This window comes from Kogia breviceps, chromosome 8 (assembly GCF_026419965.1).
Source record: "Kogia breviceps isolate mKogBre1 chromosome 8, mKogBre1 haplotype 1, whole genome shotgun sequence".
NCBI lineage: Eukaryota > Metazoa > Chordata > Mammalia > Artiodactyla > Physeteridae > Kogia > Kogia breviceps.
Window position 1 is genome coordinate 9,798,692 of NC_081317.1, and position 22,685 is coordinate 9,821,376.

Genomic DNA, 22,685 nt, shown 5'->3' on the forward strand with positions numbered 1-22,685 from the left:
TTCATCCTTATACCTACCACTTATGTTCATTGTTAACATTTTTCTATATTTGCTTTATTTATGTTTTATTTAGTCATTTCAAAATTGCCATTCACTCTTAAATACTTTAGCTTGCATCTTCTAAGGATAGTGGCATTCTTTTACTCAGCTACAATATCAGGTCACATCTTGAATAATATTTTACAGTCTCTTGTTCCTACCCACACTTAAAAAAATTTTTTTATTGGAATATAGCTGATTTACAATGTTGTGTTAGTTTCAGGTGTACAGCAAAGTGAATCAGTTATACATACACATATAGCCACTCTTTTTTTTCTTTTCTTTTTTTTTTTAGATTCTTTTCCCATATAGGCCATTACAGAATATCCTACCCAAACTTTTAATACTTTAAAATTTTTCTTTAAACATTTACTTTATATTCTGTTTCTCATCATTCTGTTAACTCTAGTCTTTGTGGGTCTTTTATGTAATGCATTCTGTGTTTTATGATTTGGGCCTGTAACTCATTTCTTGCAACTTTTTTTGTTGGAATTATTTGAGACATGTAGGTTCCTCCTGAGAGGGTTTGTTTGCTTCTGCCTGGTACCTGGGAGTATTGTCAGCCCAGATCGACTTTAAATTCTTGGTTTGAGTCTTTCTGGTCCATCAGGTAATGTGAATTTGATATGAAAATCTTATATGAATATGAATGTTGGATTGTGGTTATAAAGCTCAGAAAAAACAATTTTTTTGGATAGTCATTTTTCCTCATCTGGTGGGGAGGCCTTAATTCTAATTTACTCTCACGTAGGTCTTTTGAGTTCTGGCTTTATTATAGATTATGAATAGGCTATCCTGTGTATCCAGCTGACCAAAAAAGCAGACACTTAATATCACCTTGCTTGGCAAATACCATCATTAAGGCAAAAATTGTGTTCTGTTTCCCCTTCTGGGTTTCCCTCTTCATTTAAAGTTCGGGCCTTTGTGAATTACTTAAACACTTGCCAGCCTATAGGGTAAAATAAATGTTTTTATATTATATATATATTTTATATTTATCAAAATCTTTAGTTGTTTTCTTTTAGATGGTTGGTCAGGGTATATACTTTGATATGTGGCTGAAATAGAAGTCCTTCAATAAAAATTTTTTGATGTGTTACATTAAATGCTGTAGAAAAAATACATATTACAGAAGGAAGAGAAAGATAAGAGACAACTTATATATAAATATATCATGGTTCTTGATTTCATGAAAATATTGATTCAAAATATAATACAAGCCTCCCCCCATCCAAAAAAAAAAAAGCTTTAAAATATATTGGTTTGAGAGGGAATTATAGCAGGTAAAGATGGTGATCTTTTGAGTCAGTCAGACCTGAGTTTCCACCTGAGTTCTCTCACTAGCTGTGTGACCTTTAACAATTTCTTTAACTTCCTAGGAGTTTATTTATCTGTAAAATGGAGTGATGGCAGTTTTGAAGATCAAGAGAGATACATAGAGGGCTCAACCTCTACGTGCCCAAGTAAATGTTAGCTCTTTTTAATTTTTGTTACTCTCTTTCCAGAAGTGTTCACCGTGCTAATACAGAGTGTTAAATGTGAAACATCTCACATTACCCATGTAATAGTGTAAAATGGAATATGGGTACGTGGAAGAGACAACCATAAAGGGAAAAACAAGAAAGGTACTACAAGGTTAGAAGATGAGGAGGAAAGCAGTAGGCTTGGCGGGTGACCAAAGCCAAGGAAACCCTCTGGCTTCCCTCAGTTTTCCAGGAGCAGGATTTCTTAAGGATGTTCTCTATTCTGGCTTTTTCTTTAGTGTTCTGTTTAGTTAGTTGTACATCCCTACACCTTTGGGTCAGAGGGAGCTCTTACTTCCTGTGGCCCAGTGGAGTTGCTTTTAGGAGAAGGAAGCTTGTTCTCTTCTACAGGGATCTCAAGGCTAGTTAGGGATTTTCATTCGCACCAGTTCAGCAAAGCAACCATTTGGTATCCCCAGAGTTCTGCAAGCACCTTATTAGAAAAGAAATACAGTTGCATTCTTCTGAATAGAAAAATTTATCATCAACACAAATACAGAAACATATATACCATGCAGCATCAACATATAGTGGGTAGTAGCTTTTAGACTTTTTTCCTCTTCCCCTCGGTATGACTCAGTCTAATTCTTGTATAACTTTTTCATTGGGCCCCACTGTGGAACATCAGAAATAAGAGGGAATTGTGCAGCCCACTTCCATCTAACGTTTTGCTCTATATTTTTGCATTCCCAAAGACAAGAAAGGTGTGTCCTATTCATTCATTGTCTTTATATATTTCTCTTGGTACTACTGTTGTCACTTTGGTTTTTTAGTAAAGGAAATTGGCTTATTTGAAACGTTTGTCTTAATCCTCTATGGAAATATCAGTTTACGGGAAGGTAAAGGCAGCTCCTTTAGGTTCCTCTCAGAGTCTCTGTTGCAGTTGTCCGAAAGGAAACCCCAGGGAAACCCCTGAGCACAGGCGTTGGAAGAGCAGTGGCTGCACAGAAGACAACACTCCAGATGCTTTATCAGGTGCTGTCTGGAGAGCAGAAATAATGGTTTGAAGGCGGAAATGCTGATGTCTCCACTTTCCCAACTTAGCACAAACATCTTCTTTATCTTTGTTGGGTTTTGGTGCCACAGAGGCAGCCCCAAGAAGCCTTAAATGCAAGTGTGATTGTTTTTACAGTCCTGGCTTTGAAAGCATGGTGTTTGGGGATTTTCTTGACTTGAAGGGAATGGATTCATAGCATCCACTGTCAGTGCCATTTCCCTTTCTGTGATGACTTGTTCACTGTTTACATGAAAGGATTCAGGAAGTATGAGAGGTGTACATAAATAGGTAAATGAACAAACAAATAAATAAAAAGCTTTGCTGCCTTTGTCACATAGCAAAAAGGCTTGACTATAACATAATGGGAACACAGCAGCTATGTGATTACAACTTTAGGATTTTTCCTTGAAACTTCCAAGCATGTCTGATTTTTTTCTGTTTTGCTATTTTGAATAACACCATGACGTGGGAGAAGAAGGATCCTAGAATGCCGTGGTTGCAGTGGGGCTTCGGAATGCATCGTCATCCCACTCACTGTAGGTGCTCGTGTGAAATACTCTCACTACTCACTGGTGCTTGCCTGCCCACCGGCATGTCCATCCTTTGGAAGGCCCAGAAAATGATTTGTAAATTATTTGCTTCTTGCCCAGTACAGTGTTTGTTTGTGTTTGTTTGTTTTTTAACCAGCCTAACCATTTTTAAGTGCGCAGTTCAGTGGTATCAAATACCTTTGTAACGTTATATAATCATCACTGCAGTGTGTCTCCATAACTCTTTTCATCTTGTAAAACTGAAACTTTATACCCATTAAACACCAACTCGGCATTCTTCCCTCTCCCCGGTCCCTGGCAACCACCATTCTACTTCTGTCTCCATGAATTGAACTACTCTAAGTACCTCATGTAAGTGGAATCATACAGTATTTGTCTTTTTGTGTCTGGCTTATTTCACTTAGCATAAATATCCTCAAGGTTCATCCATGTTGTAACATACTGCAGGATTCCCTTATTTATTTTAATTTTTTTTTTTTTTTTTTTTTTTTTGCGGTACGTGGGCCTCTCCCATTGCAGAGCACAGGCTCCGGATGCGCAGGCTCAGCAGCCATGGCTCACGGGCCTAGCCGCTCCGCGGCATGTGGGATCCTCCCGGATCGGGGCACGAACCCGTGTCCCCTGCATTGGCAGGCGGACTCTCAACCACTGCGCCACCAGGGAAGCCCATTTTCTTTAATTTTTAAAAATTTTATTTATTTATCTTTGGCTGCGTTGGGTCTCTGTTGCTGCATGCGGGCTTTCTCTAGTTGCGTTGAGCGTGGGCTACTCTTCGTTGCAGTGCGCGGGCTTCTCACCGTGGTGGCTTCTCTTGTGGAGCACGGGCTCCAGTAGTTGTGGCTCACGGGCTCTAGAGTACAGGCCTCAGTAGTTCTGACACATGGGCTTAGTTGCTCCACGGCATGTGGGATCTTCCTAGACCAGGGATCAAACCTGTGTCCCTTACATTGGCAGGCAGATTCTTAACCACTGCACCACCAGGCAAGTCCCTCCCTTATTTTTTAAAGCTTAATAACATCCCATTGTAGTTGTATACCACATTTTGCTTTTCCATTCATCTGTCAGTGGACGCTTGGATTGTTTCCATTATTAGCTATTGTAAATAATGCTGCTATAACAAGAGTGTACAAATATTTCTTCAATACCCTGCTTTCTATTCTTTTGCATATATACCCAGAAGAGGAATTGCTGGAACATTTGGTAATTCTAATTTTTAATTTTTCAAAGAGCTTCTATACTGTTTTCCACAGTGGCTGTACCATTTTACATTTCCACCAACAGTGCACAGATTTACCAGTTTCTCCACATCCTTGCCAACACTTGCCGTTTTCTGTTTTTTTGATAGTAGCCATTCTGATGGATGTGAGGTGGTATCTTGTTGTAGTTTTTTTTTTAATATATAAATTTATTTATTTTTATTTTTGGCTGTGTTGTGTCTTCGTTGCTGCCGCGGGCTTTCTCCAGCTGTGGCGAGCGGGGGTCTACTCTTCGTTGCGGTGCACAGGCTTCTCTTGTTGAGGAGCACAGGCTTTAGGCGTGCGGGCTCTAGAGCGCAGGCTCAGTAGTTGTGGCGCACGGGCTTAGTTGCTCTGTGGTATGTGGGATCTTCCCAGACCAGGGCTCGAACCTGTGCCGCCTGCATTGGCATGCGCATTCTTAACCACTGAGCCACCAGGGAAGCCCCTCGTTGTAGTTTTGATTTGCATTTCCCTACTGATTAGTGATGTTGAGCATCTTTTCATGTGCTTATTGGCCATTTGTATATATCTTTGGAGAAATGTTTATTTCAGCCCTTTGCCCACCCATATAGTTTTATTAAAAGCAAAACAAGTACCTTTGCAGTGCGGCCATGCAATTATAAGTGATGAGTAAGAACTCAGGCTCTGGAGCTAGAAAGCTCCCAGCTTCACCAGCTGTGTGACCTTGGGCAAGTTACTTCATTCCTTCAAGCTCCCATTTCGTCTAAAATGGGGAGAATAGTTGACTCATATCATTAAATTGTTTTGGGATTACATAAACTAATATTATGGATGTCAAATATATGGGCTAATATTTGACCTATAGTAAGTGTTTAATACGTGTTAGCTGCTGTATTGTTGGAATCATGAGCCAGTCATTAAAACACCTTTTATATCTTGGTCGTCTTCCTATATTGATAGTGTAAGTCATTCCGTTTTTGAAAATTTTCTGTTGTTTTTCCAGTTCATGCTACTCATTGTCTCAGTCACTATATTAGGTAAAACCATATGGAACTGCAATTTTTGTGGATCATAAATGATTGAATATCAGAGTTTCATGTGATCTAACTTAATGTAGTAGAAACTATATGAGTATCTAATATATGCCGGAGTGCCTAGTATGCTATTTTATTCATTCTTCCCAGATTCCCTACAAAGAATATATTATTTTCCCTATTTGGGGTTGGAGAAACAAAGGCTTAGAGAGGTGAACAGATTTGCCTGAGTTTACACAATTTGTAAGTAATTAAGCCAGAATTCAAACCCAGGTCTGCTGAATCCAAAGTTCATTCATTTTCTTTCTAATTTCTACCGTATGAACAGTCTTAGAGACACCCCTCCCCTATCTCTGTGCCCAGTAAAGATGAAAGTTAGAGAAACTACACCATTTCTTCTTAGTTGCCAGCGATTTGGGTTTTCTTTAGTGCAGTGAGGATCACGTTCTGTGTTCATGTACATTTGGGCTTTTGTCCCTCTTTTTCACATTTGAAACACAGCATCTGCAGTGTTGGCTGTAGTCACCCAGGCTCTGCCTTCCTCCCATTTCTCATTGCCATCAGCATCACCGTCATTTGTTGAACATCTGTTCTGTGCAGGGAATGTGCTGGTTGCTTTATCCGTAGTATCTCAGTGTCCCTATAATTGTAGAGAATAGGAGCTAAAACCCTTTACAGGATGGAAGGAACTGAGGCTAAGTGCGATTATATGATTTAGCTGAGGGCACAAGTCTATCTTGCTTCAGGGTCCTCGTCTTCTCTGTAACACGTCATTTCCTCCTCCCATTCTTAGAGAGAAGGGAAATGAGGATAGTCTTTCTGCAGAATAATCTGTAGCATACCTTGGTGTGTTATCCCTACTGAATTTTTCCTTCTTTCTTTTCCCACTCCTTTCCCCTTAGGCCTTTCCTTTCCCTCTCCCCCTTTCTTTTCCTCCCTCCCTCCCTCTTTTCCTTCCTTCCTTCCTTTTTCTTTATTTCTTCCTTCCTTTTCCTTTTCCTTTTCCTTTCTTCCCTTCCTTCCCCACCCCCTTTCTTCCTTCCTTCCTACCTAATGAAGTTTAAATACCAAGATTAGGAAACTGCTTAATGTCTTTCCTAAAGGAAATTGAATTCTTTAGATATTCCCATTTGATTTTTTCCCCCCGACACTAAAAATTATCTCCAAGTTTAATTTGCTTTCAGAGGAATTATCATCTTTTTTTTTTTTTTTTTTAGTATTTATTTATTTGGCTGCACGGGATCCTTAGCTGTGGCACGTGGGATCTAGTTCCTTGACCGGGGATCGAACCCAGGCCCCCTGCATTGGGAGCGCAGAGCCTTAGCCACTGGACCACCAGGGAAGTCCCTCATCTTTTAAAATATACTACTAAAACAAGTTAGATTGAATTCTTTTTAGTTTCAAAAAGAGTGACCTTTTCAGATTTTGAATGGAGTCTTTTAAATAATAGGGTTTGGAAGTAATTGCTTAATATCTGAGTTCAAGATAATGACATAACATGTTTGAGTTCTAAGGCTTTCACCCTACTTATTCCTGAACTAGATAGCTGGTGCCAACTTTCTTGCGCACTCCATGAACTGTGTTGGTGAAACCTCTTCTCTTTGCAGCTGGAGGTTGCACTTTTCTTCCTTTGTCGTTTCATTGTTTCCTTTGGGTGAGGGAGAATAATTAAGGAGAACATCTTTTCTGAGCAGCTGGAATCAAATTCCAGCTGACTGCAGCACCTGTGAAGATGGCACCTCTGCCCCTGGGTGGCGGCGTGGGATGCCAGCCGTGGAGCCTGGGACAATGGGCTCCAAAGTGCAGAGACGCGGCCGTGCTGCACCCACCATTCCTGCCCTTCTGTGAGCTTCAGATGGCAGTAACACCAGTGAATGCAAAGTGTCTGTTTGAGACTAATTAGAGGGATGATTTGTGAAACGGTGGCTATTTATTTAATTAATCACCAGCACAAAGCCATAAAATTCATATTTTAAAAATCCCTGTTAGTTTGCCATGTGGTTAATAGATTGGGGCACATTAAAAAGTGACATGGTGATGTATTAAAAATGTTCCACCTAAGGTTCCTTCAGGAAGGAACGGAAGCCGTCTGCTTTCAGATGCTGAAGTGTAACCTGCTAGGATTTGACCTGTCTGAGGTTTTAATATTTGTTAAGGCATTTATCTTTTGAATAGCATCTTCATTAGGACATCTCCTTCTGGAATATTTCAAAATATAAGTATGTTTATAGAATAATTTTTAAAATTACAATTAAAGTTAATTTTGTTGCAGGTTCTCTTAACAATGAGGAACTATATTTTCCCATTAAATTATACTGTTTACTAAGCATAACAGTATCTCTTAGAGGTTATTGTTTTCTATTTTGGGGTGGGAGAGTCATTAATTAACTCTTTAATTAAATCTCTCTTTTTTTTTTTTTAACCCACATTGGTTTATTTATTTATTTTTGGCTGTGTTGGGTCTTCGTTTCCGTGCAAGGGCTTTCTCTAGTTGTGGCAAGCGGGGGCCACTCTTCATCGCGGTGTGCGGGCCTCTCCCTATCGCGGCCTCTCCCGTTGCGGAGCATAGGCTCCAGACGCGCAGGCTCAGTAGTTGTGGCACACGGGCCCAGTTGCTCCGCGGCATGTGGGATCTTCCCAGACCAGGGCTCAAACCCGTGTCCCCTGCATTAGCAGGCAGATTCTCAACCACTGCGCCACCAGGGAAGCCCTAATTAAATCTCTTTAACTATTTAATTAAAAATAATATTTTTGTTTTAGCTAGCAGAATTGCATTTTGTTCTGCTCATATATATATATATATTTTAATCAAATGGGCACAGGGATAATTGCTATACTTGGTCAGTCTCAGGTGAGATGAATTGTCATTTTTGAATACTAAGAATAAAGATAGAGTTGACTCATTCAAGAGATGACACTGGCATTAAAAATGAGAAGAAGCGGCTTAGATTCTAACAGATGATAGTGGTTTTTACACATACAAACTTCTAGTTGATTTTCAGTATGCATAAACGTGTGTATGTGCAGGCCATCTTGCATTTTAATACTATTTGACGCTAAGCTTGGTATGGCTGTGATTCACTCTTTTTATTTAAAGAAATTATTCTGCATGATCAGTGTTACTGCCAAACAGTCACCCCAAATTTTTAAGAAAATGTATTGCTCAGGTGGATGCTTGTAAGGAAATTGTCCAGCCCTTAGGATTGTGTTTCTCCACCGTGTTGTATAATTACCTGCTCTGTTAGAAGGGGAGCAGGAATAAAACATGAGTATGTTAATGCAGCCTGGAGCTGATGTGGTGGTGATGATTACAATGCAGATAAAGCATTTCTCATAACCGCTGTTGCCTACTGGAGCCTTTGAAACATCTGGACCTTTAATTGAAAAATTGTGTGGTGCTGTGCAAGGCAGACATGCTAAGTGAAGTCACTAATTTAGAATACAAAAATATAATTGATAAACTGTTTTATTTACATTGTATTTAAATATTCATACTCTGTTACGTTTTGTATAACAGGGAATTACTGGGTTAAATTTTCATGAACATAGACAGTTTAAACGAGATAAATTAAGTGAAAATGTTAATGGAATTTTACACTGGAACCAGAAAACTGTTTGCTCCAGGAGGGTGTGTACATTTGCATCTATTGGGGCCTTTTAGGAAAGCAAGATTAGTCTTATTCTTTGGGTTTTGCATTTTAGAAGAACTAACCACCAATTGGTAACATTGTTGCATTTCATTCCTGTTATTGCTATCATATCTTGTTATTTAGGTAAAAAAAAAAGTGAAATGTTTCTTGGCATAATGGTAAATGGCTCTAATGGCAACATTATCGCCCAATAAACTGAAGCCTTCCCACCTCTCAGGGGCAGGTTATCAGAGTCTGCCCAGGAGAGAAGAGCTGGTGAAGGGCGTGCAATTAACCTTTGTCCTGCATTTCGCAGCAGGGGAACTGACCTAGCAGCCTTCCGAGGAAATCCAATTTAATTTAAAATGAATTTGAAAAGACAAATTAGCCATATCTATTTTAATAAGATAAAATCCCGATTCTCCCTGTGTCTGGTTTAGTTAGGACCTCAGAGGAGATCCGACTGACTAAGACTCAGGATGAACAGGAGGGAAATAATGCCAGAGGGCTGAGGAATAACCCAGGAGACCCTGGTACCCGAGTGATTTGTCAGTTCCTGCAAGTGAGCAGGCCTCGCTCTGCCTGTTTCCGCAGAGAATTGCAACCTGAGATGGGCCTTTGTCTTATCAGACCTTTTGCTTGTGATGGAGCTTGTGCCATGTTGATGTCATAGGCAGCTTGCCTGTCTCTCCAAGGACCAAACTGTTTTTTTCTTCCTTTGTGATCATCAAAGCACATTTGGGTACTACCACCTGGGTAGTCACTTTTAGTACAGGTACACCTCACAATTACTGATGAGGCTCTTAACCCAAGAGTAAGGATTCTCTGGGGCCCATGAGTTGGTACTTGACCACTGCTTTTTGAGAACGGAAGCGGTGGGTTCTGCCTACTCTTAAGGGAGCTGGTGTTCCCTTGTGTTTTTAACCTCTGAAACATGGTGAGTGAGGATTTATTGAGCCCCTCCTGTGTACCCAACAGCAAAGAAGTATTCCTTTTATTGTATCTGGGAGACGTGGGATAAAGGCCCGAGTCAGATTTTTGGATTCTTCTCAATTGTAAATTTTATATATACTTAGAAGTGAGTCTTCCCAACAGGAAGTGTTGTTCTCAAAAATTAAAAATCTAGTTCTTTTTCTTGCTCCTAATTATGTTTCAATATGTACTTTCAAACTGTTTAATGCAAACTTTCTCAGTTGGCTCTTTGCAGTTGTATCATTTTCATAATGTAAAAAACATGTATTTTCTGCTGCAGACAAGCATCTTTCTCTGTCACCAGGGGTGTAGGCCTTTTCCTATTGAGAATAACACCTATCCCACTTATTTCACATGTGCATTTTGAGGATGAAAGTGTAAGTTGTAATTGGAGAAATATAAAGCTATTGATTTCCATTTTGTCTGATGTTTTTACATTGTTTGCTAGGAGGTGCATCAGGGACTTGAATTCATTATAATTACTGAAGAGACATACACTGATTGAGCAAATAAAGTAGTAAGCCCATTTGCGCCAAGGCCATCTAATTAAATTCTAACTTTGGATAAGCTAGATATGTGTGAAAGATTAATTTTAAGAGGTTTTTATGACTTACTGAATTATGATTCAGTGAAATTTTTGAATTATATCATTAAGAAACATTGAGTCTTAAAGTGCTAAAACAGTCATGAACCTACTACAGTATATAAATTAGTGGGTTTTAAAAAACTTCAAAATCAAGGACACAATATAACTTTTAAGTTGTGTATTGACATTTAAAACTTTTGAACATTAACCAACTGAAACCCTGCAAGAAATGAATATGATCGATGCACCTGAATTATTTCTCGCAATAGTTATACAATTTAGGAGGATGATAATGGCTATACTGTAACCTTTTCTAAAGATACATCATCTAGTAATGGAGCCAAGTATACATTCCCCATTGAGTTTTAATTTTAAAAGTTGATGTTAAATCTTAAAAAGACTCATTGTATTATGATCATTGATAGAGTTTAAAACATGTAACTCTTCTTTATGGTTTTAAAAAACCTATTTTTACTTTTAAAGCATATTGACTTTATTATATAAATGACTTAATAATGAAGAGGTCCCTAAACTTACCCTAGGTGATGGGGCTTAGTTCATGCAAATTACCTTTCCCTGATATTCTCATCATTATAGAACCCATTGTTTGTATAATTAAATGCAAAGTGCTGTGTAACATTAATGATCTAAAGAATCCCACAATGGCCATGAAATTCAAAATGGACACTTTACATCCCATTATGCTTTCAGATGACTGGATTGTGCTTGTGTGAGAGCACCTCCTGGTACAGGCTATAACCATCCTGAGGCTGAATGAGAAGAGAATGCTATGTCTCTTCTCTCTTAAAGACTGAAATAGAGATCTTTTCCTATTGCCTCCGCTTCTCAACCTTGTTTGAAGGGACTTTTTGTTGAAGATCTGCCTGGTCTGAGCAACAGCATAAGTAACAGTAATAAATAATTGACATTGTATGACAATTTGCAGTTCACAGAGCATTTTAACATGCTTTATTTTTGCTTTGTACGTCCAGTGAGTCTGTTGAGGTAGTCTCATTCGTGTTTCGTGACTGAGGAAATTGACTTTCAGAGAGGTTATGGGCTTGCCCAAAGTCACACAGCTCAAGGCTGGAAGGGCTGGGTCCAGACCAGTTCTGTAGACTCTGCAGAGAGGTCCCTAGCAAACATAATGATAAAATGTCATGGTAAAAACTGACATTTTCAAGGACTGCTTTCTGAATTTAAGACTTCGAGGAAACAGTTTTTATTCCAGATACAGTATGGGTAGGCTTTCTTTTTTTCCCCTTCATCCTCCCTCCTCACCGCCCCCCCCCCCCGCCGCCATTTTGTAAAATTTCTTACCTGTATTTAAACATGAATGATTGCTGGTCTTTCAGTCGATGTCTTGAAAAAAAGAATTATTCAAGGCTATTACTCAAATTTCACTTGAAAACAGATTGCTTAAACCAGTAGCTCTAGGCATTTCTTCTAAAAGTGAGAAAAGACAGGACATCAAACTATGGCGGGTTTATTTTAAATGGGAAGGCTCTTTACTTGAGAGCAGCAGCCCCCTTTCTTGTTTCAGGTTAGGGACTATAAATTTATATTTGTCACAGATGTTACAGAAAGAAAATTCAAGAAAATCATCAGCCTGGGAAAAGCCGAGGGAAATGACACTTTCTATACTGTGCTGTATGCTGAGAAGGGTTACAGCGTGGCTCATACCGCAGTGTTTAGGAACTGAGCTACTTTGTTTGAGGTCCTCATGTATGTGAAGGGATGTCTGTGGAAGTGGAGGTAAGTTTGTTCCAGGTTTCTGAGGGCTAGAACTAAGATCAGTGAGGCAAATCTGCAGAGAAAGTGTCCCTCAACGAAAAAAAAAGTTCTAGCCGTCAAAACTGTTTGCCTGCAGACTGAAGCCAAGGGTCCACTTCAGAGGGTGGCAGGGACCTCGTCAGTGGGAGGTGTTCAGGAGACGTCGTAGGACAACCATTTGCTGAAACTGTTTTGAAGGGGATGACCCTTAAAATTCCCTGCAGTTTTAAAAGTATGAATGGTAATAAAGTTTTTTTGTTTGGTTTTTTTTTAAGTCTATGAATGTAAAAGTAGAGGGGAAAAAAGGCCACTTAATGAACAGCCAGCATTTCCTGAGCATTTATTGTGGACTAGGCACAGTGATAAGTGCTTTACATGCATAATCTCATTGAATCCTTTCAACAAATCCATGAAGAGGTACTTTTATAATACACTATTTCTGTATGGAAATAGTGACCCAGAAAGGTTAAATAAAATTGTCCAAGGACACACAGTAAGTGGCATTGCTGAGAATTGAACCCAGGTCTTTCTGACTCTACAACTTATGCTTTTAACCACCACACTGCAATGCCTCGCTTGTCCCTATTAATAGAATAAGGATCCTGGAGGTACCCAGACCAGAACTTGACCTTGTTAAAGAAAGAGTGACAGTTGACGTTCTTAATAATAAAAGCTTAATGGAACCAAGGTTGGTGATTCAGAGAAAATTAATGAGATTTTTGTCAATTTTATCTTAAACTTAACTTGTCAGAAAATACAGTGTCCAGTGACAAACTGTAGGAATGTTTTTGACAAATTAACTTAACTACAGGTGCCAGATCAGGGAAATGTTAATTTAATAGGCTTTAAGCATTCCTGATTTATTGAGGGTTAAGATAGCACTGCAAAGCCAAGCCCCTAGTTCTGAATGGATTTGTCATAGAATTTTATACAAAATCTGTTCATAAGTTCAGTGCCACCATTTTGAATGTACAAAAGTGAGTTCTTTGCCTGAGCTCATAAAGCCAACACTATTGAGAGCAGAATGCTTTAGTATGGGGTTGGGGGTTTTTGTTTCCTCTTCATGTAGCCACGGTCAATTAAACATGGCTTAGACCAGAATTAGGCTTGATTTTGTTTAAAATCCTTACTCTGATTAAATGAAGTCCCTAAATCATCATCAGAGTAGTGATAATCTGAGACCCCTGTACCAAGTCTGGGTATCATGTTATTAAAGACCAGGCCATTGGTAGACTATAGCATTCTTTGGTCCTTGTTGAGGGAAGAAGGTACTGGTGGAATGGAACTGCAGCCATTCCTTTAAGAGAGTTTTAAGTTTTGGAGCCTACAAATAACCCTTTTATCAATTTGCATCATTATATTGTCGGGATACACTGATATATTTATTTCTACATTAAAATTACATATAATGATCTGCTTGTGCAGTTGTGACTAATGGAATAATGTTGCCTGCTTTTTGTCTCTTTAATTGCAGAAGCCAAGCTGTCTATCCTTACTCTGTTCCTTTCCCTTGACAGAGAAATTGAACACTTAGCAACAGTTTTGAGATCTGATATTCAATTTATTACTGACAAACCTTGATGTTAAGTAGTGCTGTTAACTGAACCTTCTGTCCTTAAGACTTAATTCAGCTAACTCACTTGATATGGCTGTTTCTTAATTCAAGATGATTTTGAACTGAATGCCATCTATTGTTCTTCCTGCTTCCCGTATTTTGGAAACTAGCAGGTACATAATTTTGAAATTAACTTTATGATAGGCAGCAAAATGTATATTATTTTAATTAATGGGATCAGATGGGGAAAAAAATCTGGAACAGATGTAATGTTTTAATTCATCATGTTCAAATCCTATGTATTTCATTTCTGTACCCATTCATATTCCATATATAGAAGTTATTTAAAATTTATTGTCTTTACATTTTATGAACTAATTATTAATTGGGTGACCTATAGTTCATAGTACTGATATTTCATGATTGGCATAGAGACACGGTTTTAACAAGTGAGCTTTTTGGGCTTCCCTGGTGGCGCAGTGGTTGAGAGTCTGCCTGCCGATGCAGGGGACGCGGGTTCGTGTCCCGGTCCGGGAAGATCCCACATGCCGCAGAGTGGCTGGGCCCGTGAGCCATGGCCACTGAGCCTGCGCGTCCGGAGCCTGTGCTCCGCAACGGGAGAGGCCACAACGGTGAGAGGCCCGCGTACCGCAAAAAAAAATAAATAAATAAAAATAAATAAATAAATAATAAAAAAAAATAAAAAGTGAGCTTTTGCATTAAATACAACAAGCCACGAAGCATTGATACTCTCTGGCCTAGTAATCTACTTCTTAGACTCTGTGTACAAACATTTATATAAGAGAATGTTTCTGAGAATATAATTCGCAATAGTGACATATTAGAAACAACATCCATTTAATAATAAGGGAAATAGGTTGATAGTACATCTATATGCTATAATATAATGCAAGGGTTTAAAAATCATGTGTTAAGAGAATATTAATCATTCACTCCATCGATATGTGTAAGTAACTACTATATGTCAGCCCTATGTTAGGTGCTGGGGATGTTTTAGAGGAGAAAGAGGGCTCCTGAAGCATGGCCTGGGAAGTAGAAGGAGGTATAGCCAGTTTACCTAGGATACGAGAAAAGTACTAGGTGTGGTGGGTCCATTTTGAGAGACAGTCAGATGACTTCTTTCAATTCAGTAAGCTAACGCCACACCCCTGCTATATTCTTTGTCCGTGGAGAATACAAAATGGGTGAGGTACAGTTTTTCCCTTTACAGTTACATGAGAGGGTGGGGAAGGAGGTTGTAATGGTAGGTAGAGAAAAATGAAGCCATAAGGCTATGCATGTCAGATTGCTAGGGGGCAGAGAAGAGGAAATTAATTTCGACTTCCACCTTCTAGGAAAAGGAGACATTTGAATTGAAGGACAGAAGAAGAGGTACACTTCTTGATTAGCAGCTATGTGTCAGGCATTTTATTTGCTTTTCTAAGTAAGGGAATGGAGGTTCTGAGAAGTACAGTTACCTGCCCAACGTCTCAGGTCTAGCAGCTAAGGAAGTGGCAGAGTCTGGATTCAAACCTGGATCTGGCTGACCCCAAATCTATGCCCTTAACCTCTCTTCAATATACTTCATTAATGATACGTTGGGACCAGATTGCAAAGGGTATTAACTGCTATGCTAAAGAGCTGGGATGCTAACACTGGGGAGAGCCATCATGTATTTCTGAGCGATAGGCATGTTCAGTGATTAGAGAAAAATCACTTTGATAGCAGTAAGGAAATAAAGATTGGGAGAGTGGAGAGATTTTAGAGACAGGGAGATAGTTGGGAGACTGCTGCAGTACTCTTGCTGAGAGATGATGAAGCTTGAACTAGGGCAGTGGCATTGAGGAGGAAGATTCGAGAGATATTTCAGAGACATTTGAAAGATGAGACAGGAAAAAGAGTTAAGGTTCTTAGCGTGAGTGACAGAGTAGGTGATGAAAGCCTTAACTGAGATCAAATATAGAATAAGAGACAAGCTGAAGGAGGAAACAGGTCTTGGACATGTTGAGTTTGAGATTTTGGCTGCATTTGCTAGGCCATCAAGTCATGGACAGGCAGTGTGATATGAACTCTGGAGTCTAGTTGGTCTTTATCAGTTGCAGTTGTGTTGAGGAATAGTTTTGCTTCAGGAATACTTTTCTTTTTGTTCTAAAACCTGAATTAGGGCCATTTCCTGATATAGGGGCTGCTCTGGAGAGAGTGTGCAACTCCAAATTAGTCAGCTCAATATGGGTTTATTACTTTTCATTTTTCTTTGGTAAAAATTACTTAACTTGCCATTGAAAGGTGTCTGAGTTAGATTTCCAACTTATTTTTTCCAACAGCCTGTCACAGCAACTGGCACATAATGTGTCCTTAGTAAATTCTGCTGGATGCCTTAACGTAGGCTACATTTTCAAAGTTGATCCTCTCTTTCTCGTACCTAAAACTCTTAAGCTCTGTGTAGTAGTTCTTTTTATCTCCTTTTTTGTTATCTAATTATAATATTTACTATTTTGTTTCTCATTATAAAAGTAATAACATGCTTAGTATAGAAAGTGCAGAAAAATATAAAGCAGAAAATTAGAATTAAACGCTCATAATCCTTTGTCTCAGGGAGAACTCATATTCACTTTTTTGTATATTGGTCTAGAAGATGTTTAAATACAGTAAGTGTCTTTTCCTTGGGTTAGTGGTTCTATTGGATGGAAGGGTAAGTTTTTTATTTTTTATTTTTTTATCTGGGAGGCCTTTTCCAACCCCCTTTAGTCTGGGTTGTTTCTGAGCTCTCGTAATAGCCTGTACTTTCCCTCTTAAAGCTTTGATCACAATGTACAGTAGAGACCTTCAACAGACCATGAATTTGTTGAGGGTCTGCATTTTGTCATACTTAACTTTGTCTTCAGAGCCCAATATGGTGTTTCAGTGGGTGTTTGTTGAATGCATGAGTGATTGGGAAAGATGGAGCTAAACCAGTTTTCCCTGTCTCTGTGGTGACCCTTTCCTTGTGCTCTAATTATGCCTCCATTTCCCCAATTTTGTGGAACACATAAATTGCCATGCAGTGAAACTGTATATGATGTTTATTGCTAGTTGCTTTTTAATAGTTAGATGCTACTCTTTGGAATATTGCTTGCCTTGATGTGTGATGAATACTTTTAATTCTTTGGTCACTTTTTAAAAAAATAAGTTAATTACTTTCTATTATATTGATGGATTGTTTTATGTTTTAGATGATTCTCTCTAAATATTGCAACACAGGGACTATTAGATAGAGCTAACTGCCACCACCTTGAGTTTTTTCAGAAGAGGCTCCTTATTAAAAAATACATAATTTCAAGGTTTGTGCAAGGCACTTTTCCCCCGTCATCAGTGCCTCGAGATGGAATTAGAAGATTAAAAAGATAAAGTGTTTCGTTCATTTAATAAGTATCTGCCATATTTATTTCATAGTTTTCCCCACACTTGCTATCTCAGTATGAAATGAAGAGGGTGCAGGGCTGCATAGGAGTACCATACAGCCCTCTGCTTGCATTTCCTGAAGAGTGTGACTTCCCTGCAGCCAGCTGACCGCGGCACTGATCTCTGGAGTCTCAACCCTTACCAGTGCTCCTTGGGCAGCCCCTGAGTGCTCCTTCTGTAGGAGACTGCTTTAGGCAGTGCTGTTGGCATGTGTGTGAGAAGGAGGGGGAGATGATTTCAAGCCTTGGAGAGTGGGAACTGATTATATTTAGGATAACTTTAGTGAAAGAAGGTGTTGATGTTTAAAGTAGAGGCCTTTGAGTCAGACAGACATGGCTTTGAGTCCCAGCTCTTCACTTTGGTTATGAGATCTTGAGCAGATGACTGTAGTCTTATAAGCCTTAGTTTTATCATTTATATTATGAGGGTAATGATAGAACCCTCCCTCTTACAGTGATTGTGAAAATTAAATGAGATAACTTAGGCAAACATTTAGCAGTTTATTTAGCTCTAAATAAATGCCAGCTTTTGTTATAATAATAGGTATTATTATTAGGGCTCCTATAGCATCCGTCTTTGGCCTCATGTGACCTTGTAATAGACTTGAGTAATAGAAATGGGTCTGATTATAAAGCTTAGGTCCTTTCTAGTGTACTGTGCTGCATTTCTAAAGCACTTTATAGTTTGCAGAGTACATTCACATTTGTCATTTCATTGAATCTTTGTATCTTTAGATATTGTGATTCCTATAGCCCCTAAGCTCCAGTTCTTCAGAAGAAGGAGGAATAAACAGAAATAAGAAGAGAGAGCAGTGACAGCAATTAGGGGTTCTGAAAATGGGGTTGAGAAGAGAGTGGTAAGAGGGCTATAAACCCACTTTAGAAAGATTACCACTGTTTTAATTTTAACCTTTTGACTGCCTGACAGGATCAAAACACTTGCTGTTTAGAGACATCTTTGCTAGTCCTTGGAGTTATTAACTTCTAAGCTGAAAAATACGCACGTGTGTGTGTGCGCACGCGCGTGTGTGTGTGTGCGCGCGCGCGTGTGTGTGTGCGCGCATGTGCGCACACTAGCGTATGCGTGAGAGGGATAGGGAGAGACCATTGTGTAGGAGAATTACTTTTTAAATATTTGCTTTATAACATAGAAGACTCAGTAAAAAAAAACAAACAAAATAAAACCCAGTGGATCTAATATTAGATGCTGGGTTATTTGAGAAGTGGAATCTCTAAAAATGTTTTTTAAACTGATTTTATGTATTTCCTTACCCTAGTTCTGATATTTTTTTCCCACCTTAGATCGATAGAATTCTGTGTAGAGTGTTAAAGAAGGAACCACTTGATTGCTCAAGTCCCTCCATCTCCATCTGCTATCAGGAAACAGACCATAGAAAAGGGCAAGTGAGATGGATGGAAGAAACTAACATTTATTGAGTTCCTACCATGTGTCCCAGTAGGCATTTGACTCATTCATGCATTCATTCTGTAGTTCAACAGATTTTTTTTGGAGAGTCTTCTGTGAGCAAGGCACAGTGCTAGCCATTGTGTATAGAGCAGTAAACAAAGCAGACGTTATTATGGTTCCCCTCATGGAAGCTCAGAGGCTAGTGGGGAAGGCATACACTGAAGATGTACATAAATAAATATATAATATCAAATTGTTAAGTGCTATGAAGGAAATGAACAGGATATGTGTGAGAGGATAACTGTGGAAGGGTCTTCTTTCTATAGGATTATCAGTGGAGGTTTCTCTGAGGAGGGGTCATATGAGCTGAGCCTTGAATAACAAGAACAATAATAATAATCCTCACAAAAGTCAGTCTTCTGATAGATAGCACATCCTTTTATTATCATTTTATGTATGAGGACATGGAAGAAAAGAGAGTTTAGTAACCTGCCCGAGGCCACATAATAAAGGATGCAAAAATCGTGAGAAAGAGCCTTCTAGATACGGGAATAGCACTTGCTATGGCCTTTAAAGGGGAAGAAGCAGGCAAGGTACACACATTCAGGGCACTTCTAGAAGGCTGGTGTAGCTGAAGCGCAGGGGGTGGGGGGAGAATGGCAGTAGATGATGTTAGGGGGCTAGGCAGGGGTCAGATCACGCAGCACTTTGTTGCACACTGCGTGGAATTTGGATTTTATTCAAAGTATCAGTAGGAGCCACTCACTGAAGGAATTTCAACAGGAGTGTAATATGATCAAATTTGATGCTGCACTTTGGTACCCACAGATTCAACAAACTGTGGATCCTATAGTACTGTAGCCCATATCAAGTGAAAAAAATTCACGTGTAAGTGGACCCTCGCAGTTCAAACCTGTGTTGTTCAAGGGTCCACAGTATTTTTCATCTGTTGGCAATACACGAGGGAAGGACAGGAGCTGAAGGTCAAGAGGTGAGGTTCATGGGAAGTTTGAGGAGAGAAGCAAAAGTATGCATTAGTGGTCCCAGGTGGGGTGCAGGTTGGATCAGGAGATATAATAGGCTTGCTCTACAGTGTTGACTGTCTGTTTGAGGTTTATCATCATGAATTTAAAGTAAAATCAATCTGTACAGTTATATGATTTTTCTCCAGTGATCTTTAGCTGGGCAATGCAGAAGGTTGGGTTCATACAGGATTGGGGTTCTGTGAATTGTGTCCAGTGGAGGAAGAGAGTATTAAAACTGTATTTGCAAAGGAACGATTATAATGGCTCATGTAATCTGGAGGGTGGCATTGGGAAATAAGGGTGACTGAAAGATAATTAAAAGGTGGTGGTTCAACAGATTATAGGTTGGAGAATTTGAGGGACTACTTGAACAGATGAAGTAGAGGTATATTGAAGTGTATTCAGGTTTTAACCCTGTGGTCTAGTGGTTAGGATTTGGCGCTTTCACTGCCATGGCCCGAGTTCAATCCCTGGTCCGGGAACTGAGATCCTGCAAGCCACATGGTGCAGCCAAAATTTAAAAATAAATAAACAAAAATAAAATTATTAAAAAAAGTGTATTCAGTGAGTGGATGTTCTAACTTGAGATTTTGGAGTTAGTACAGATCTCTGGTGTACCTACCACAATACGTGATTTGAGGTGGTGGATGAAAAGGCACTGGGGATGATGTGGTCTAGGGATTGAGACACTTGTGTATTGGACAGATTGTTCTTTTAGATGAAATCGCCAAGCATGGTGACAGGAATTGGGGTGGGAAAGACTACGAGCCAAGAGCTCAGGCCTTCAGTGAGGGAGGAGAATGACCAAAGAAAGGTTGGTGGGTAACAGAAAAGGAGAGGGAGAGGATGGTGTCGCTGGATGGCTTGGGTCTCAAAGGAACAGGGGTTTTTGTAAGAAAGGAGAATTGATAGTTTGGAAGTAGCAGGAATGAGAATACCTACTCCACCTCCTGGCCTTAAGGATTTGGGGGTTAAAAAGAACAAAGCAAAACAGTCTTCTGGACAGCAGAGGAAGTAGTATCCTCATGATCAGCAGGTTTCAATTAAGACAAAAAGGTGGAGGGAATTTTTTTTTTTTTTTTACAAAGAAGTAATGATGTATGGAAGTTTGCTGATTAGTGCAGGAGTTCCAGAGGGGAGTGGAGGGTTTGGGAGGGAGGAGAGAGAGGTGTGTGGGAAGGATCAGGGACATGTAGATCAGTGTGAGTATGGTGGTTAGGGCAGTAATAAGACCAGAGACCCTTGAACTTCAGTTCAGATGAGTGAAGTAACAGATGTACTGCATAATGGAATTAGCCCCTCATCGTCTCTGAGAAGGCAAGCCCCTGGTTCCAGTACTGCTCGATGCTTCCTCGGAGAATATGGCAGCTTATCCCAAGGTCTCAAGGAGTGATATGGCAGTTTTCAGGGAGGGCAGCTTATGCCAAGGTCTGATGATGACTTTTCCACACTGAATAAGTAACAAAGCAAATCTCCCGACACCAAATATTAGGTCTGCTCACCACTCTGATTTGTTTTAGTTGTAGTGCTCGTTTACCTTACTGCTGGCAGAGCTGGATCCATTAGAACATTAGAAAATTAAAATTAAAGAAGAAGAAAAAAAAAACCCTTAAAACTAGACAATGTTTCCACTTTGGGACCACCCCAGGCTCAGACGCTGGTATGTGCAAAAAGGATGAGAACACAGGCCCTGGAGGGCAGTCGTTGTAGCTCAGTGGGGTCTGCATGACCGGAACTGTGTGCTTTACCCTCATGCATGTGCTCTGTCCACAGGGTCATGTAGGCACAACAGCAACCAAGAAGATCGATGTCTACCTCCCCCTGCACTCAAGCCAGGACAGACTGCTGCCAATGACCGTGGTGACAATGGCCAGCGCCAGGGTACAGGATCTGATCGGGCTCATCTGTTGGCAGTACACAAGCGAAGGACGGGAGCCGAAGCTCAAGTAATCCTCCCTCTTTTTGGCTGCTCTAGTTTCTGGCTGTCTCCTGGCCACCCATGCTGCACTCTGGGCCCGGTCAGTCTTCCTAGGCTTTGGCCTGGGAGCCAGACGTCCACACTGATCCAGGTCAGGTTGCTCACCAGATCCTGGGCCTGCGTAACTCAGGCTTATCTCAGAGAGTCTGCTTGCAAAACAGACTGATACGTTTGTGAATCCAGACATGAGGAAATGCATTTCAGCAGGATCTAAAACCCCTTTAGTGATGCTTGCTGGTAAAAGGAGCGTGGGCAGTAGTGGAGGGAACTAGTGTTTGCTGAGTGCCAGTCATGAGTTGGGCATGGCGCTGGGCCCTTCAGACCTGATTTCTCCTCTAATTCTCCCGCTTCCTGTGAGGTGAACAGCATGGTCCTCATTTTGCCGAGGAGGAAACTCAGGATCAGAGAGTTGTTATTTGCTGAAGTTTACACTGGTGGGAGATGACAGAGTCAGAATTTGTTTTCCAGTCTGGTTGATGCCAAGATTTTTGCTTTATTTCCTTTTGGTCTGAATTACAGTTTTCTTTGTTATCAGTCAGTGACCATTTTTTCTCTCAATTACTACACTCTATTCCTCATTAAACTATTATATTAAAAACGTAGTGCTTGAAAGTAGAGTCTCTATATCTGTACACCATAACTTGAACGTTAAAGTGGTTTGCTGCTTTAGTTCTCCCATGCTTGAGTTACTTATCTGACGGGCATCCTCTCCTAGTTTTATGTGCTCTTCCCAGCAGTAGGGTTTGGGATACAGCTAAATGTAGTGGGTGCCTTCATTTTGGAAATGGATTCTCATGGAGGCTTCCTCTTCTCACATTTTGAGTTAGAATGGTCCAGTCTGTCAGGGGTGTGTGGGGTGTGTGTGTGTGTGTGTGTGTGTGTGTGTGTGTGTGTGTGTGTGTGTTTCCTTTAGGTACATTAAATTTGCACTTAAAATTATTCTTTCAAGTTCTCATTGACATTGCCCTCCACTTTG

General features: G+C 39.9%; 1 protein-coding gene across 7 annotated transcripts in view; it reads left to right on the forward strand.

The window, feature by feature from the left end:
- MAPKAP1 (MAPK associated protein 1) overlaps positions 1–22,685 on the forward strand; it is a 241,452-nt gene that overhangs the window by 84,826 nt on the left and 133,941 nt on the right. For all 7 annotated transcript variants that reach the window (XM_067040726.1, XM_059073087.2, XM_059073088.2 and 4 more), the window contains one exon: positions 21,505–21,677. In XM_067040726.1, coding sequence (XP_066896827.1) covers positions 21,583–21,677 — 95 coding nt within the window. In that variant the 5' untranslated portion in view covers positions 21,505–21,582. The remainder of the gene's footprint in view (positions 1–21,504; positions 21,678–22,685) is intronic.